The following is a 17,118-nucleotide window of genomic DNA, read 5'->3' as shown; positions in this document are numbered from 1 at the left end:
GTATAATTTTTACGAATTATTACTTTAGCTTATAAGCGTGATAAATATTATGTGAATTGCCATATGATAATTTACATTTTAGTAAATGAAGGGATAAATATCACATGAACTATTACATTAATTTGTATAAAATTTATAGAACTTTAATTAAAAAAAACAAGGCTTCATTTTATGTTGTAGGGTGAGTGTAGGATTTGCAAGAATAATATATATATATATATATTTTTTTTGTTAAAAGAGTATAATTATTTTTCATACTTATTTATGTGCATTGGACCGGTGAATAGTAGAATTGAGGTGGCCTCAAAAAGTGTTTGAGCGTTCTAGGTACGATTTAAACTCCATTAAATACATATCGACTCATTTTATAGTAGTTGATGTCACATATTTTAAGTGGTTTTTTTTTTTTAATAAGTGATTAATATTAAAAATAATAATAATTTAAAACACACTATATTAACTAATATAAAATAAGATTAAAAAATATCCCTTACACTAACTAGTTCAGACTTCAGAGTAAGTAAAAAGGTTTCAAAATCACACCCAACATTCTGCAACCATATGAACGCCACCAGAGACACTGAATTTAATACCCAATACCGGAAAGGAAAACGCTATAAACTTCCAAGTCCAAGTCCGGTCTCTCTCACTTCCAGCTCCAAGTCCACACCGTCACTCCCATGAGCTCCAAATCTTGAACCTCTTCAACCAGCCCCAAAGAACCTCCTTAATATGGTGACCAAAAACCTCTTCCTCCCTACAATTCTTGTTTCTCTCGTCTCCTTCTCCTTCTCAACCTCTTTTACTCCCACAGACAACTACCTCCTCAACTGTGGCTCACCCACCAACATTTCCCTCTACAACCGACTCTTTCTCGCTGATTCAGCCAAACCCGGTTCGGCTTTTCTCTCACCAGGCCACTCCATTTCGCTCAAGAACCAAAACCCTCCTTCAGAGTTACCCGCTTTGTACCATACAGCCAGAGTTTTCACCAGCAGTTCAGGGTACAAATTCAACATCAAGAAAAATGGGACTCACTTGGTACGTTTCCATTTCTCGCCCTTTGTAGCTCAAGGTTTTCATTTAAATTCAGCGCGTTTTAGTGTTTTGGTTAATGGGGTTTTGATTCTGAGAGACTTGCAATTGAATAGTACTAATACTGTCCTTAGAGAGTATATATTAAAAGTAGATAGAAATGTGGTTGAAATTGTGTTCACTCCTGTAAATGTTTCGGGTTTCGGATTCGTTAATGCAATCGAAGTTTTTACGGCTCCTGGGGACCTTATAATGGACGAGGGAGTTAAGTTAATTGGTGCTGCTGGAAGTCAAGTGTACAAGAATCTTTCTTCACAGGTCTTGGAGACTATTTATAGGATTAATGTTGGAGGTTCAAAATTGACTCCTTTTAATGATACCCTTTGGAGGACTTGGATCCCTGATGATGATTATCTTCTTCTGAAATCCGCCGCGAGGCGTGCAAACACTAATTACCCACCAAAGTATGAGGCTGGAGGTGCAAGTCGAGATATTGCGCCTGATAATGTGTATATGACTGCCCAAGAAATGAATAGGGAAAACTCGAGCTATCAAACGTTTAATATCACTTGGAATTTTCCAGTGGCTTCAGGCAGTGCTCGATACTTGGTTCGATTGCATTTCTGTGATTTTGTTAGTCGTGTGTTAAACTCGCTGTACTTTAATGTATATATCAATGAATACCTTGCTTATGGGGATCTCGATTTATCAACACTTACATTTCGCGTGCTTGCATCTCCAGTCTATGTTGATTTTGTTGTGGATTCAGTTGATCCCGGGGTTGTGCAAGTCAGTGTTGGTCCTTCTGTTCTGAGCAATACTCTGACAATGAATGCTATTCTGAATGGGGCAGAGATTATGAAGATAGAAAATATTGAGAGCGAGGAAACTAGCCCTAAGAAGAAGAATATTTGGGTTGTAGTGGGTTCAATTATTGGCAGTTTTGTTGGTTTATGTTTGTTACTGCTTGCACTGCTGCTTGCTATGAAATGCAGGAAGAAGAAACCAAAACCAAGGCCTGCAGAAAGTGTGGGGTGGACACCATTGCGTGTATATGGAGGCAGTTCACACAGTAGAATGTCTGAAGGGACAGCCTATGCATCTCCTGGCCCAAATGGATATTTTGCCTTGAGAATCCCTTTTGCTGATTTACAATTGGCAACAAACAATTTTGACCAGAATCTAATCATAGGTTCTGGTGGATTTGGCATGGTCTTCAAGGGGGTTCTTAGAGACAATACAAAGGTTGCTGTGAAGAGAGGTGTGCCCGGATCCAGGCAGGGCCTTCCAGAATTCCAGACTGAAATAACAGTTCTGTCCAAAATTCGTCACCGCCATCTTGTTTCTCTTGTTGGATATTGTGAAGAACAGTCGGAAATGATCCTAGTGTATGAATACATGGAAAAAGGACCATTGAAAAGTCACTTGTATGGTTCAGGGCTCCCACCTTTGACTTGGAAGCAGCGACTTGAAATATGCATTGCCTCAGCAAGAGGTCTTCATTACCTTCATACAGGTTCAGCAGAAGGAATTATCCATCGTGACATTAAGTCGACCAATATTTTACTTGATGAGAATTATGTGGCCAAGGTCGCCGATTTTGGTCTTTCAAGATCTGGCCCATGTCTCGATGAAACCCATGTAAGTACTGGTGTAAAGGGTAGTTTTGGTTATCTTGATCCCGAGTATTTCCGGAGGCAGCAGCTTACAGATAAGTCAGATGTTTATTCATTTGGGGTTGTGCTTTGTGAAGTTCTTTGTGCTAGACCTGCTGTTGATCCATTGCTTGCTAGAGAGCAGGTGAATTTAGCTGAATGGGCAATGCAATGGCAGAATAAGGGCATGCTCGAGCAAATTATTGATCCATATCTTGTTGGACGGATTAGACCAAGCTCTTTAAAGAAATTCGGAGAAACAGCAGAGAAATGTTTGGCCGAGTATGGTGTTGATAGGCCAACCATGGGTGATGTATTATGGAATCTGGAATATGCACTTCAGCTTCAGGAAACTGGACAGCAAAGAGAACCACATGAAGCCAGCAATATTAATGGGCCAGAGCCCCCAACACCTGGAAGTGTTCCCCATATTCCATCTAATAACATAAGAAGGGAGGGAGAAGACGGGAATTATAATTCAGACTTATCTACAACCAAAGTTTTTTCCCAGTTGATGACTAATGAAGGCAGATAGCTTTAGACTCATCCTGCAAATAATTGTCCTACAGTATAAGCAATCTCAAGGTTGCCAGTATAATTCTTAAAACTACCACTGAAACACATCTTAGAGGTACTCATCTCTAATTTTTCCTTCTGTTACTACTTACCCTTTCTCATTTTTCTTTGAGATTGCATAAAATCCTCTATTTTGATTTTCTTATGGAATATAACAGGTTTCTTAGACAGTTCCGGATTACTCGTTCAGTCATTTCAAGAGGTTGTAATAAGCTCTCTGTATTATTGTTGTGTGCCACTAAATAGATACAGCAGTAACTGTTGTGTGTACTAAGATACATTTGTTTTGTCATTAAATTGTTTGATATGGTGAGTGAATCCTGGCTCCCCTCTTCTACACTTATGTTTTTTGAGTGTCAATCCATGGCCTGATGTCATGTTGGATTGTTCCACAAAAATTGATGGTCATTCTGGTTTGGGTGCTGTTATATTTGGATCCATCTCTCCAGAATGGAGTGGCAACTAGAAATGGGACCATCACAGCAATGGGGGTGCAATGTTGGAACCTATCTTATTTACTGTAACCCTGGATATTCCTATACATGTTAATCAACTGTCTTCATTTTAGATATTCAAAAACGAAATGTGTTAAAATATTAATTCAATAATTAAAAGTGGTCCTACCAGCTTAAAGTTTTTGGATAAGTAATAATTTAACATTGTATCAGAATAAGCAAAGAATGGGAGTTTGATTTTAACTTAAACTTTTGAGGTAAGTGGTAATTTAACAAAATGATTACTTTCTAGTGCTATTTAAGTCATAGGTGATATGATAGAGAATTATCTATGTTAAAGACAAAACTTCAATTATCTTGTCACGGATGGTCGATATTATCATCAAGTTCTATACTAAGTTATGCATTGATTGGAATAGTTGTTGGTAAACATACAAGTGATTTCCTTTAAACACTGATCAATCATAGGAACAACACATGCTCTCAAACTGAAAATTCTTTGATATTGAAACTTTTGAAGGACAAAGAGGTGCTATCCATCCTGGATTGGTTTGAATGGTTTTGCTTCAGCTTTGAGTCATTCTGGAGCACTTCTTATTGCCTGTTAGGCTATGAAGTTTGATCTTCTTTACGTTTTTCCATTTTATATATAATGTTTGCAAGAATTTTCTAGGATCCCAAGAGTCCTTGCACACACGTCAGTAGGGTTATCTTGCTCGCTGGAAAGAAAGCTGGTGTCTCTGCACCCATAAGGGTCGTTTCTAATTTCTATGGCAGGCTGATAGATTCCATCATAAAAGATGCTTCATAGCTCTTGTTCACTTCTCCTTTGAAAAGTGGAAGCATTTCCATGTTCTTGTTCTTCCTTCCCTCGAATCGATTGTTGCCCATTATCTGATTATCTGACTCAAACCCGTGACCCTTCCTTCCCTCTTTTTTGTTCTTTATATTTTCCTGTGGTTTTGGTTGTATTTATTGAGTCACTAGTAACTTCTTGGGCTTTATTCATAGCTAGCTGAGGAACCTCAGGGCCCTAGTCTAACTGGACATGATATATATGGATATGTGCTCTAGCAGCTGTACCAACGAAGTGCATGCATTTGGTGTGGCCGCAGCTATTCCAGTCTGGATGACAGCAAGCAAGTGGGGGAGGGACCTCTCCACTAAAGATGAGTGGACTTCACTTAATATTATTATCTTCTTCATCTTTCACCCACTGCCGATTCACATTATCACATCTATTTAGTCATCACCCTTCCTTAATTATGTATTTACTTTTTTTATTTTTTTATTTTTAAAAAAAGTATTTATTTGGTGAAAATATGTACATTCTATGCATTCAAGACTTTGGCTTGTGTTATGACTGTGCACATTAACGCCTCGATATTCTTAGGGCATAAGGGGGCAATCACCTAATGAAATAGGTGCGAGAAACACTTCTTTAAACTTTTTTTTTTTTTTTTTCCCAAGAAAAACAATAAATTTAAGCATCCAACATTAAAACAGTTTTTGGAACACCCTTGTTTTTTTTTTTAAAAAAAAAAAAAAAAAAATACTTAAAACATTCAAACACATACGACGTCTGACAGAACAATCTGTGGCCAATCTTCTAATTCATTAAATTAGTATTATTATTATTATTATTATTTTTTTAAAAAAAAGATCTATCTAGATTTGAACATGGACACCACTAAAAAGGTGTTGGAGGGAGACCCATGATTCATCAACACATTGACAGAGTGGGGAATATAATTAACTTTGCTTATCATAGGCCATTAACTTTAGCTACCATGTGACGCCCACTCCTTCTTTGGCGGGTTAATCCTTCGATTTAACTCCATTGGAGGACATGAGTAAGGGCATAATCGTCATCAAGCCTCTCCTCACAGCTGTTGGTGCTCTCAGTGCCTTCGTTAATAATTGATTGCGTCACCAAGTGGGGCCATCTTATCCAGAAAATCGAATCCTACTCATCATTTCCCCCGGCCGCCCCCCCACCCTCGCCTTCCCTAAAACGAAAAAGGAAAAAAAGAACTGGCCGGTAGCCCGGACATGTTATACCGATTAGTTACGGAAATTCTGAAAAGTTTACTTTTTAAATTAAATCATTTAAATATTTAAATATTTAATTATCAAATAATGAGATGAGAGTGTGAGACACAAAATTTGAAATATAATTTTTTACCAAAAACGTGAGAGCATATCGAGGCGATAGTGAATATTCAAAATCAAAATTGAAACATGGAGAGAGGCAGACGAAATGGAAGAAAGTGAAAATAGGGCGCTGTTGCGTTGCGGTTCTTGAATTGAGTTTTTTCATTCTTTACAGAGATAGGGAGAGAAAGCGAGTATTCAGAGAGAGAGAGAGAGAGAGAGGGAGAGGGAGAGGGAGAGGGGAGGGCTAGGGTTTTTGTGAAGAAGAAGAAGAAGAAGAAGAAGAGGGAGATGACGCAGGTGATACTGCACATATACGACGTGACGAATAGTGGATCGGACAAGACCAATAACACCATTCTTCACATCAACAAGATCTTCAAGGACGGTATTGGCCTCGGTGGCATTTTCCACAGCGCTGTTCAGGTCTCTCCCTCCCTCTCTCTCTCGCTATATATATATATATATGCATGTCTGAATTTGTTTATAGCTTGGTTACCGTATTATATGATGCTGTGATGGATCTTGGGGGTTTGAGATTTGGTTCTTGGAAATTTGGCTTTGTTGTGTGAGATTCTTGGTCTTGGATAGCATGTTAGATTAAATCCGTAAGTCCAACTATCTGGATGTATATGTACGGTGTGGTGAGATTTATGTATATTGATTGATTAAGCCGGGATCTAGGGTTTTGGTTTCACCGACCTATGATACTTGACGTGACGCTGATGATGAAAATGGGGTAAGTGTTTCTCAGTCTAAATACTTGGTTCGTAATTAACACGCTGATAGGCCCAATAAAAGCTTGCATTTGAGTAAAGAGATGCAGTTGTACACATCTACTTGGCTGTGAAAGTATCTTTAAATGCCTTTACCTATTAGCCTACCTCTTGCTCCTCAAATATTCTTAGAAAAAAAAGTCTGAGGACATATTGTGTATCTTTTCAATAATTTCAATCTCCTTTAGGCTCAATTTCGAATGTTGGATTCAGTGAGTGTGCATGCATCACATGAAAAAGTGCCATATAGCTCAAGAATAACCTAACAATCGGAGCCAATAGGAACCTTAAGCCTTGACTGCCAAGAAAACTCTTTCACAATCATCAGCAAACCATTCTTATTTACCGTGTAAAGAAATATCTTGAATTCATCTTTGGGGAAATAATTGTTTGAGATTCTAGAGATCATCAGTTATACTTTAGTGAGCATGCAATGCCTTCATTATATGCCTCTTATCATACATGTTAACAACTGTGTCATTCATCTTCAATGTCTTTCTTTCCTTTTTCCCATTTTATTGGCATTTTGTCATCATGTATATTTCTTCAGCATCTGTTTTTATGATATATTAACCTTAGTTTTTTTCCCTAGTTATAATGACTAGAAATGTTTGTAGAGGTGATTGGATCCTTTATGTTTACATATAATAGGTTTATGGAGATGAAGAATGGTCATTTGGGTACTGTGAACAAGGAACTGGAGTTTTCAGTTGCCCTTCTGGAAAGAATCCAATGTATACATATCGTGAATCTGTTGTTCTTGGAGAAACAAACTCTTCAATCTTCAAGGTAAATCAGATCTTGAGGGAACTGAGTAGAGAGTGGCCTGGGAATTCGTATGACTTGTTAGCAAAAAACTGCAATCACTTCTGTGATGAGTTCTGTGAAAGGCTTGAAGTGCCAAAGCTTCCAGGTAAATGTCATCCTGGATTATGATATTTACTAGCTGTCTCAAGTTCAAATCCTTATGTTGTGCGACTTAGGGCTTACTTGACTAATATGTTTGACTTATATCTACTGCTCCTTTGGCCTATGCAGAGCAATGGTTTTTTGCTTTTCAATGTAAATGCTAAATAGGGAGTATCTCTTACTTGAGCTATGCCTGTGTTGATGACCTTCTTTCATTCAGTGACTTGCTATGTTGATATGCTCCTTTTTTTCTTTTTTCATTTTGCTTGATTTGGTTAGTGTCTGGAGGAGGAACATGGGTTGTGTTTGGTTTGACGATTGAGGATGAGTATTTCTTCCTGAAGATGGTCTTTTTAAGATGAACTTTTCCAATAACTTCCGCCTAAAACAGGTTTTTGGTGAATGCCCATCAGCCAGTTTCACTTTTTTCTTTCCTCTTTTGTCGTAAACACCTTCCCTTGTCTTTATCCCTTCCTCCTGATTGAAAACCTGCAATTTTGAGTTGTCTCCTACAATGGTTATAATATTGAACCACTTTCTAAGAACCCTATCTGTTAATCACAAAAAAAATGGTCCCAAAGACTCTTTCATGCTTAAGGAACATAGATCACTTATTTCTAATCCACATTGGTGAGGTATTGCAGAGACATATATAACTAATCAGCTTTATTTATAGCATACCCATCCATGAGTATCTAGGATTACAAAAACCCAATTTTAATCAAATTGGATAGTCAATAACATGGATTATTTTAGATGCTTTCTCACAGGATGGTTGAGAGAACGGTAAATTAGTTGAAACTCCTGTTTCTGGGTAGGTTTCTGCAATTCCTTTCTCATAAATTATGAAATGATGAGATTTGGAAGAATAGTTTTGGAACAAAACTGGAAAATGGTTAAACTGGGATAAAAATAAAATTTCACTGCATTTAAGTGCCAAGTTTTCAGTTTTCCAAGAAGGAAATTCAGAAAGCTGCCTCCCTTTATTTCTATTGGGTGTGTCATTGCCCAGTTAGTATTTTCTATAGGATGGGCTTTTTAGGAAAAGGTCTTCTCTCAAAAGCACGTCCTGATCATCATAAAACACCTCAATTTTCTTGAAAAGGACTTTATGACTAAAATACATCTAGAAGGTACACCAGACACTTTCGTGGTTTCTGAATAGATGTTTAAATAGTTTAGACGTGTTGAACAGGACTCCTGTCGGCAACCCTTGGCAGCCGGAATTAGGTTTACTTGATTCATGCAAAAATATTCCTTTAGCTGTTCTCATGTACTGCTATAAGTGCATCCATTTATACAGTAAGTTTGCCATGTGGGCTTGTTCGCATCATGTTGCGTCCATAATTATGCATCGACCTATTTTAGGTCTGAAAAGTTGTAACAATTCACGGAAAATGTTAGCTACGTATGCTTTATCACTCCAAAATAACTAGCCAATTTGGAGATTTCTTAGAATCATTTATAAAGCCAAGTCTTACATATGACATAGACATAGTAAGGAACCAATGTGAGTCTTATCACACATGGGTGTTTTTATAAACCACAAATTTTATGTGAGCTACTCATTTTCCTAATATGGAACTGGGATTACAATCTTCCCCCTTTAAATTCTTAACGTCTTCGTTAGGGCTATGTCATGCAGTACTCTAGTACCACATGGTGTTACTATGATACCATTTGGGCTTGTTCGTATAATGTTGTGTCCATATTTTTGCAGCAACCTATTTTAGGTGTGAAAAGTTGTAACGATCCAAGAAAGCGCTAGCCACATTTGCGCTATCACTTCAAAAGGACTAGTTAATATGGAGCTTCCTTAGAATCACTTATAAAACATAATCTCACCTATTAAGGAATTAATGTGGCACTTAGCACCCATGAGTGTCTTTATAAACCACATATTCTATATGAGCTACTCACCTTCCCAATATGGGACTAGGATTTCCCCTCCCCCCACCCCGGCCTCTTTAAATTTTTAACGTCTGCGTCAAAGCCATGCCATATAGTGTTCCAGTATCACATGATGTTACTAAGTTTTGATACTATTTGTAATGACTTAGAACAAGTGCTAGACGTATTTGCGTTATTACTCTAAAATGACTAGTCAATTTTGAGTTTTTCTAAAATCACTTGTAAAGCCTAGTCTTACTTAACAAGGAACCAATGTAGGACTTAGCACCTATGAGTGTCTTTATAAACTACTCACTTTATGTAAACTACTCATCTTCCTAATATGGGACTGAAGTGTTTCGGTTGTGTTACTTTTTTCATTCCAATATCTTTCATTTTACTTGACTTAGAAAGTACATTGATAGTGCTTTAATTTCCATCAAAGCTGGCATATGTACTTGAATTTTCATAGTAAACTTATATGGAAAATTTCTCTATCTGCGTGCTTGTTCATGCGGGAGTTTGCATTACTTATTTTTTTAGTCATGACAAACTGTTATATCACAGAAGCGATGTAAACGAACTAAGTCAATGCATTAAAATATAAATTTAGTGTTTGCTTATTATTTTGGTTTCTCCTTTAAAAGGCTGGTGGTGGGGGCAGTGAGAAGGCATATAGGTTCAAAAGAGAAGTTAGTTGGGTTATGGATTTATGACCTGAGTGCTTTTTTCTGTGTCTTTGTATTTCAAAAGAGCATGATTACTTTTTTTTGATAAATAAGTAAGAATATCATTGAAAAGCGCAAATGGGCGCAACCCAAGTACACAGGAAGTATACAAAGACACCCCTTTAAAGAAGAGCATGATTACTTCTGCAAATTACTAGGAAAGGCATATTCTTATAGCTTTTGTAACAGGCTGGGTTAATCGTTTTGCCAATGCTGGTGATGCTGCCATGGAAGTTGCAGGAAATACAGCTCTACGGGTGAGAGAGACTGTTCTTTAATATGCTACTGTCAAAATCTGCTGGAATAGTATCTCTATCTTTGTAGTTGTTTATTTTAATGGATGGGTTGTTGTTTTAAATTGCTATAGGTCCTTCATAATCACAGATATCATTTATGATTTTACACTAACAAGCTGTTTTTTGGCATGAGTTATTCAGCTTAGGTTTCAGTGGACCTAGCAATGTATGTTTTTGGTACATTACTTGATACCATTCAAGTATTGCGCAGAGTTCTAGTTACCTTTAACTTCCCTGAGGTGTTATAAATCTTATCTTTTATCTCATCTTTTTTTTTTTTTTAAAAAAAAAAAAGGACTGCTTGGACATTTTATATAATTATGTGAAGACTCAAAAATAAATTCTACATTGTTGTGAAAAATGTAGCAGATATCTCATTGTGGGAAATGAGGATCTTTTTATTTTCTCATTTTTGGTTAAACCTATACCTTCTTTTTAGCTTGGCTTTGGTGCAATTAAGCATTCTCTATGACTTGGGCTTTGGCCCTAGTGGTAAGTGGTGTGTGGGTACCTCTTACGTTCAAGTCTTTTGAAAGGGTGAAGAAAAAATGGTAGAATGAGTTCTGATATTTTTGTGGTTGTCATTGCAGTTGAGACAAGCCAAGACAGAGATAGTATCAGCAAGCAAAGTGGCTTACCGTTTCCTTTTGGGAGTTGCTAATAATGCCGGGGGTTCTCCTGAGTCCCCGGGAAATTCAAACAGAGGCGCTCCTAGATTTCAAGGTACGTGGTTTAAAAACCTTGTTACTACCGGTGCAAAACCGTCTAGTAGCTCAGAAATTGAGAATCAGGATGAGGATAGACGTCGGCAGCAACAATCACCTCTCCGGCAAAATTCACGGTCATCTCTGCATGATGTGTGAGGTCTATATTCCAAAAGCATCTTCTTGTGTGTACCAGTTGGAACCATGGAAGGGCCATTTACATGTTATTCATTCTGTATCAATGTAAAATTAGCATTTGTTGATCAACTAAAATCTTCACATTGATGCTCCCAAAGAACTAAAGCACATCTAGAAGATTATCCACCTTATAGCGTCTTTTTTTTTTTAGCATTATATTGACAAGATTGATTGATCTCCATGCAGTCCTGAAGATCGTATGGTGCTTGGGGCGGGCAAGGTTCTTTGTGTAGCATGCCTTTTGTTAGTTTGCAACTATAGATATAGACCTACGATGTAAGGATATAGTTTCTGTAATCCAATGTTTTCTTGGCTTGGGTATGTCCTTTTAAGTTCTTACGCAAGCCAATCTCAGGGAGCAGCGCAGGGATGTTGAATTGATTGGGGCATCACTTTTCACTCTCTGTCGTGTGCTTCAATGGCAGTTTAATATACATTGTGGTGGACTCGATATATTTAATTATTTTGACCTTTGTCACATTATAACACTTTTTTAATCAAAAAACAAAAAGCACATTCAAAAAAGTTTAATTAAATAAACAAATGTTGCCAGCCCAACAAAATGTTTATAAAACACTCCAAATTACTCTCATTTTTATGTAATAAAAACCACCTTATAAAAAGTTTTATCCTCTTTTTCCAGCCCATTTCCAATCAATTTTCAGATTTTTGGTGGGTAGATGTGTCTTCGAGCAGAATGAAATAGGCTTAAGAGAAAGATTGCGGTTGGGTATACATCATACTCCATGACTGTGAGGGCCATGTGAATGAAGCATTTCAAGATTCTACTACTACCTCGGCAACACAGCCCATTTCACAAACCATTCTGCTACAAAATCATGACACAATTCGACTGACCTTTATTTCTTCTTCCTCTTTTCCCAAGCCTTGCCTTCAACATCAATTCAGCGATGATTTTATGGAGTACACTTTATACATCTCACTTTGTTGATTTGACAGTCAATTAACTTTCGGGTTTTATTTATTTTATTTTTTTTTTTTTTAAATAAAAACCAATCTAAGAGCTGATTGACAGTACCATGTTAATAAAGTAAGATAAAAGTATAACTTCTAGCATTTCTCATCAAATAACAGCCAGCCAAGCACCCATATATATTCATCCATAAAACCTATCACAATTACAAAAATTTAAGAAGTATTCTCAAATTAATGGAAATTAAAATTAAAAAAAAAAAAAAAAAAAAAAATTAAGTCCTACCCATTAATTGATCTAATAATTCGAAAAGCTTAACAGAATAAAAATGAGTCTGCAGTGAATATATAAGATTTGTAAACCAACACAAAAAATATCTAATATCATGATGGAACTGTAGTACTCCAATACATTAAAGGAATCACTCCACAGCCAGAACATGATGATGAGTCTATGATGTCTCAAGAGTGATTTTAGCCAACTCCATGGGAAAACTTGCATCCTCGACATCCTATTTGAAAGAAGATGATAAAAACAATTGAACATGACAGAGGGTATGATGACACTTCACATTGGTTCAAGATTCAGGAAGCAAAACGCGCAACTTATGAATAACAAAGGATACATTCATGAAATATATATACAAAATATTAATTAACTCATACGATCACTCCTGCAAGTAATGATATGACTTAAACTGACGATTCTACCCTCTTAGCATTCCATTCAGGACAATTGTGTCTTCATGAGCATCCTCTGCAATCTGTAGGGATGAAACAGCTTGTGCTGCAATAAGACCAGCAGAGAATCCTGTAGCCTCCCAACCTGCTTCCTCAAAATAGGAGGCAGGAAGATCCTCCCTTGCAAAAGGTCCAGATGAGAATGACCAGTCACCGCTCTCCAAGCCACCCCAGTTGCATCCAGATCTATAAGCATTAGAGACCCACCCAATTCCTTCAAATGAGTGCTTGGCAGAATCCGAGTAAGGAAAGCCAGCTCTACTTCCACTCACAAAGAGGTCAATATTGTGAGGACAGTCCCAAGTGTTGAACCCCTCATCTTTGTTGAGAACAATCTTACATGAATCATCTGAGTCTTCACCAAGTAAGACATGCAGAGCAACAGCCTCAGCGATTGCAGCACCCTCTTCATCAAGCCTCTGTTGTTCTTCTTTCTTTTTCTGTTTCTTCTTTTCTAGTTCAGAAATGATGGCTGCAGAAGTAGCAAGGGCTTTCTCCAAGCGCCTCTTTTTCTTCTCAGCCTGTTTCATACGATCGACTTCATCTTTCACCTGCTTCTTTTTCCCTTTTCTCATGACAGATTGCACTTTATTACATCCCATGCTATCCATTAAAACTAACAACCTACTCAGTTGCCTTTAATCCACTTCTATTCAAGTGAACTCCTCAAAATCTATACATTTCCCTATAACTGTTCTTTCCCTTTCTTTTCTTTTTTTTTTCTCTTTAATACTAAGTAAATTCTAATAGGACACAGTATGAAGAACTAATATAGTGTGACAACCTTGATAACTACACCCACTCAGGTCTGTAAGAATACCTCATTTTACGAACAATGCAGTCCCAAACAGAAACAATAGGAGACAACAGAAGAGCAGAGTCATAAGCGCTTAAAGATCCGTCCCTTGGCACCATTCTTCCTAATTTCCCACAACCCTTGCATTTACCCATTCTTCGCACCCAGAGAACCACAAAACCGGTGTAACTTTTTGAAGCAACAAATACAGTCTGGTTCAAACAGCTCTCACATGCCTTCCCTACTGCAATGCAGATGAAGACTAAGCATGTAAGTCAGACTAAGATAGCAAAGACCACTGGACATTGTAAACACACATGTACGCATAACAACTGTGAACACCACGCTAGTTGCAGTTTATTGACTGTTACAACAACAAACCACAAAAAAGGCTCAATCACTGAAACTTCCTAAAGGAGATAAATTGCACATGAAAGTGTCAATAAGATTGTCCACAAACTAACTACAACTCATATAAGAAACCCAAAGATAAATTGACAACCATGATGACTATCAACTCCAAGTGAGCATCTCCAAGTGAGCACTGGTGATCCAAATTACAAATTTCTAAAACAAAATAACATGCATGCAAAAACTCAAAAAGAAAAGAAACTTGCACATCATGCAAATGGTAAAGTGAGGAATCTTCTGGCAAAAATATACAAAGCAAAAGATGCATGCACAAAACACATACAGAGATGAACGAAGTCAACTACATGATCCCCACCTCCATAACCATCCAAATCCCAACAGATCATTAAGAACTTCTAACCGAAATGAAGAAACCCTAGAAAGAGATCCACTATAACCTAAGGCAGGACGCACCATAATCAACCTCTACACGACAACACATCATCTTAATTCATTCAAATACCTAACTAAACCGAAAACCCTAATGGTTCATTTAGTTCTGTATTGCATAAAAAAAAAAAAAACTAAATTTGCAATTAATTCTCATTCAAATAATTATTTGCATGCAAGAAAACAAAAATTACAACTCAATTGGACCAACTTCAACTAATTTACACAGTTAAATTTCTCATTTTGTTAGAAATCAAAGTAACAATAAATAAATAAAAAATTATGTTTCATATAAATGATTCGCATTTTCACACAAAAATAGAAGGTAAATTCACTAGAACCCTAAACTGTACAACTTAAACTCCTAAATCATTGAATAAAATTGCTAGTTCAGTAAAAGCGCATAACTGCAACCCTGTGATCTACTCGATCCAGATACAGAAACATCAATTCCCAACAAATAAACCACTTCAAACAGAACTTAGAATCAGATCCAAAAACCCATTTATCCAAATCACACAAAATCCAAACCAGAAGCCAATAATTAAATCCAAATCATATACAAAAATAAAGTACACCAAATTTCAATTATTAAAATTAAAAAAAAAAAAAAAAAAAAAAAAAAAAAAAGGAAGCAAAAAGTAGAAACCTGGTTGGAAAGGCACTGATAGAGAAGTGGGGTGAAAGCTTTCTACGTTGGAATGAGAAGTATCGAAAGAACGAAGAGGTTATAATAGGGTTTGGAGTTTTGGAGAGTATGGATCCAGAGAAACGTATTTGGGTAGGAAAAGAAAGTGAAAAATTTCGAGAGTGAGAGAGATAATATAACCGATCACATGGTAGAGGTGAAGGGTAATCGTATGAAGCGCAAATCAGATGCAGACACGTCTGCCTTTGTGAGGACAAGATGATGGAAAAGGTAAGGTAAATGTAGAAAATTTGACTTTTCTTTTCTTGGTGTCTACGATTGGGACAGACAAAAGTGTGCGTCACCGGTTCTGTCTTGACACGTAAATGGATCAGAATTGTTGTGTTGGTCCCACATCGGAAGCAATGGGATCCGTGAGATTGGGTTACCTCTTTTTTACGTGGACCAAAATAGTTTTTGATCAACGGTTTTTGTAATTTTTAGGGTATTCATTCAGAAAATATAAATCCAATAGAAAACATTTTTCAGGTAAAAAGAGAAAAGAGAAAAGATCTTCCCGGTCCCGGGTAAAAAATAGTTCTTCACAATCACAAAGCAGAAGCCATTTTCATCTCTTTAACAAAATCTATACTTCACTCTCTTGCCCTTTCAATGCTGCATCCGTTTTCTTGCAGTGTGATATAAAGATAAAAACAATTTTTGAGTTTTGTTTTGTATTTTAGATCATTTGTTAATATCTTTAACTTTAGAAAATAAGGCATTAACAAATGTGAGCATATATATGTTTTCATAAGGGTTTTTTGGTCGTGAGATGTGATCGTTTCCATTCAATTTCTTTGTTTAGATTGTTTCTAGTGAAATCATATTGAAAAAAATATTAGGTAAAAATGCTTCCAATGGTATCGCTCTTTATCAAATTGCACCTTTAATATTTAAATTTTATCAATTTACTCATTAATGTTAGAACCGCTATCAAATAGATCATTACGTATGCCTTTCATTAAATTTATAACAATGCAATCCCGTCATACCAAATGAGAAGGCAACATGTATTTCCTTTAATAAAAAATTAAAATAAAAAAAACTATGCACATTAATATAAAAAATAAAAAATAATTAACAATTTTTTTTTTCTTTTACGAGTAGTCAAACTAAGGGTCTGTTTAAAATTGCGATTTCAATAATTGCAATTTTAAAAATAGCGTTTTTAAAAATAGGGTTTTCAAAATCATTACTTTTTAAAATCGTAAAGGCGTTTGGTAAAACATGTTAAAAAGTACTGTTTTATTAAATATTTGTTTTGTGAATTCATGATTTTGGTTTAAATTCGCGTTTTTTCAAATAAGCACCCCCTAGTCTGCTTATTGAAATCGCATATTTTATTATTATTTTAAATTAAGTGCTTTTTAAATTGCAATGCCAAGGCGATATCTTTTAAAAACATAAATTATTCTTACAAAATCGCAATCTCAAATACACCATAACCTCAATTTGTGAGAGGGAATTGGTCATATGAGGTGAGAGGGGGTTGGTCATATTAAAACATGATCCTCTCCGAGAGTAGCAATTTTATGGTTAAAATTTATTGTTGTTACATCTAATGATTTATATGATGTCATATCATTTAAAAAATGATGATATAGTAATATATTCATCACGTGACAATCTATACATCTTTAGATATGTAGAATCTCCACTAAAAAAAAAAAAAGATTTGAAATATAATATTGACTATAAAATGACTCTATTTCTATTTTATTTAGAATTGAGAGGATCATGATCCTGCCGATCCAATCTAATAACCTCGAAACCCCCCCCCCCC

General features: G+C 36.3%; 3 protein-coding genes across 3 annotated transcripts; 2 read left to right on the top strand and 1 right to left on the bottom strand.

The window, feature by feature from the left end:
• Nucleotides 1-557: 557 nt before the first annotated feature.
• LOC132185954 (Protein kinase superfamily protein) lies at nucleotides 558-3,837 on the top strand. Its single transcript, XM_059599778.2, has 2 exons — nucleotides 558-3,321; nucleotides 3,425-3,837. The coding sequence occupies exon 1, from the start codon at nucleotides 733-735 to the stop codon at nucleotides 3,223-3,225; it is 2,493 nt and encodes an 830-aa protein (XP_059455761.2). The 5' UTR covers nucleotides 558-732; the 3' UTR covers nucleotides 3,226-3,321; nucleotides 3,425-3,837.
• Nucleotides 3,838-5,776: 1,939 nt separating this feature from the next.
• LOC132186257 (deSI-like protein At4g17486) lies at nucleotides 5,777-11,730 on the top strand. The gene is made up of 5 exons (XM_059600142.2): nucleotides 5,777-6,301; nucleotides 7,303-7,564; nucleotides 10,368-10,435; nucleotides 11,065-11,338; nucleotides 11,563-11,730. Exons 1-4 carry the CDS (start codon nucleotides 6,167-6,169, stop codon nucleotides 11,335-11,337), a joined length of 738 nt encoding a protein of 245 aa, XP_059456125.2. The 5' UTR covers nucleotides 5,777-6,166; the 3' UTR covers nucleotide 11,338; nucleotides 11,563-11,730.
• A 1,137-nt stretch (nucleotides 11,731-12,867) lies between these two features.
• On the bottom strand, nucleotides 12,868-13,843 carry LOC132179227 (stress response NST1-like protein). Its single transcript, XM_059591899.2, has one exon. The coding sequence runs from the start codon at nucleotides 13,659-13,661 to the stop codon at nucleotides 13,017-13,019; it is 645 nt and encodes a 214-aa protein (XP_059447882.1). The 5' UTR covers nucleotides 13,662-13,843; the 3' UTR covers nucleotides 12,868-13,016.
• Nucleotides 13,844-17,118: the final 3,275 nt, after the last annotated feature.

Source organism: Corylus avellana, chromosome 2, assembly GCF_965113065.1.
Source record: "Corylus avellana chromosome 2, dhCorAvel1.hap1.2, whole genome shotgun sequence".
NCBI classification, from domain to species: Eukaryota; Viridiplantae; Streptophyta; class Magnoliopsida; order Fagales; family Betulaceae; genus Corylus; species Corylus avellana.
The sequence above is the reverse complement of the archived record's forward strand: the minus strand, read 5'-3'. Positions and strand labels throughout refer to the sequence as shown.

Excerpts from the sequence above, each read along its gene's own strand:
- LOC132186257 (XM_059600142.2), top strand. The coding sequence starts at position 6,167 with ATGACGCAGGTGATACTGCACATATACGACGTGACGAATAGTGGATCG. Across the intron at positions 7,565-10,367 it reads TGAAGTGCCAAAGCTTCCAG|GCTGGGTTAATCGTTTTGCC; the intron begins GTAAATGTCATC and ends CTTTTGTAACAG. Across the intron at positions 10,436-11,064 it reads CAGGAAATACAGCTCTACGG|TTGAGACAAGCCAAGACAGA; the intron begins GTGAGAGAGACT and ends TTGTCATTGCAG.
- LOC132179227 (XM_059591899.2), bottom strand. The coding sequence starts at position 13,661 with ATGGATAGCATGGGATGTAATAAAGTGCAATCTGTCATGAGAAAAGGG.
- LOC132185954 (XM_059599778.2), top strand. The coding sequence starts at position 733 with ATGGTGACCAAAAACCTCTTCCTCCCTACAATTCTTGTTTCTCTCGTC.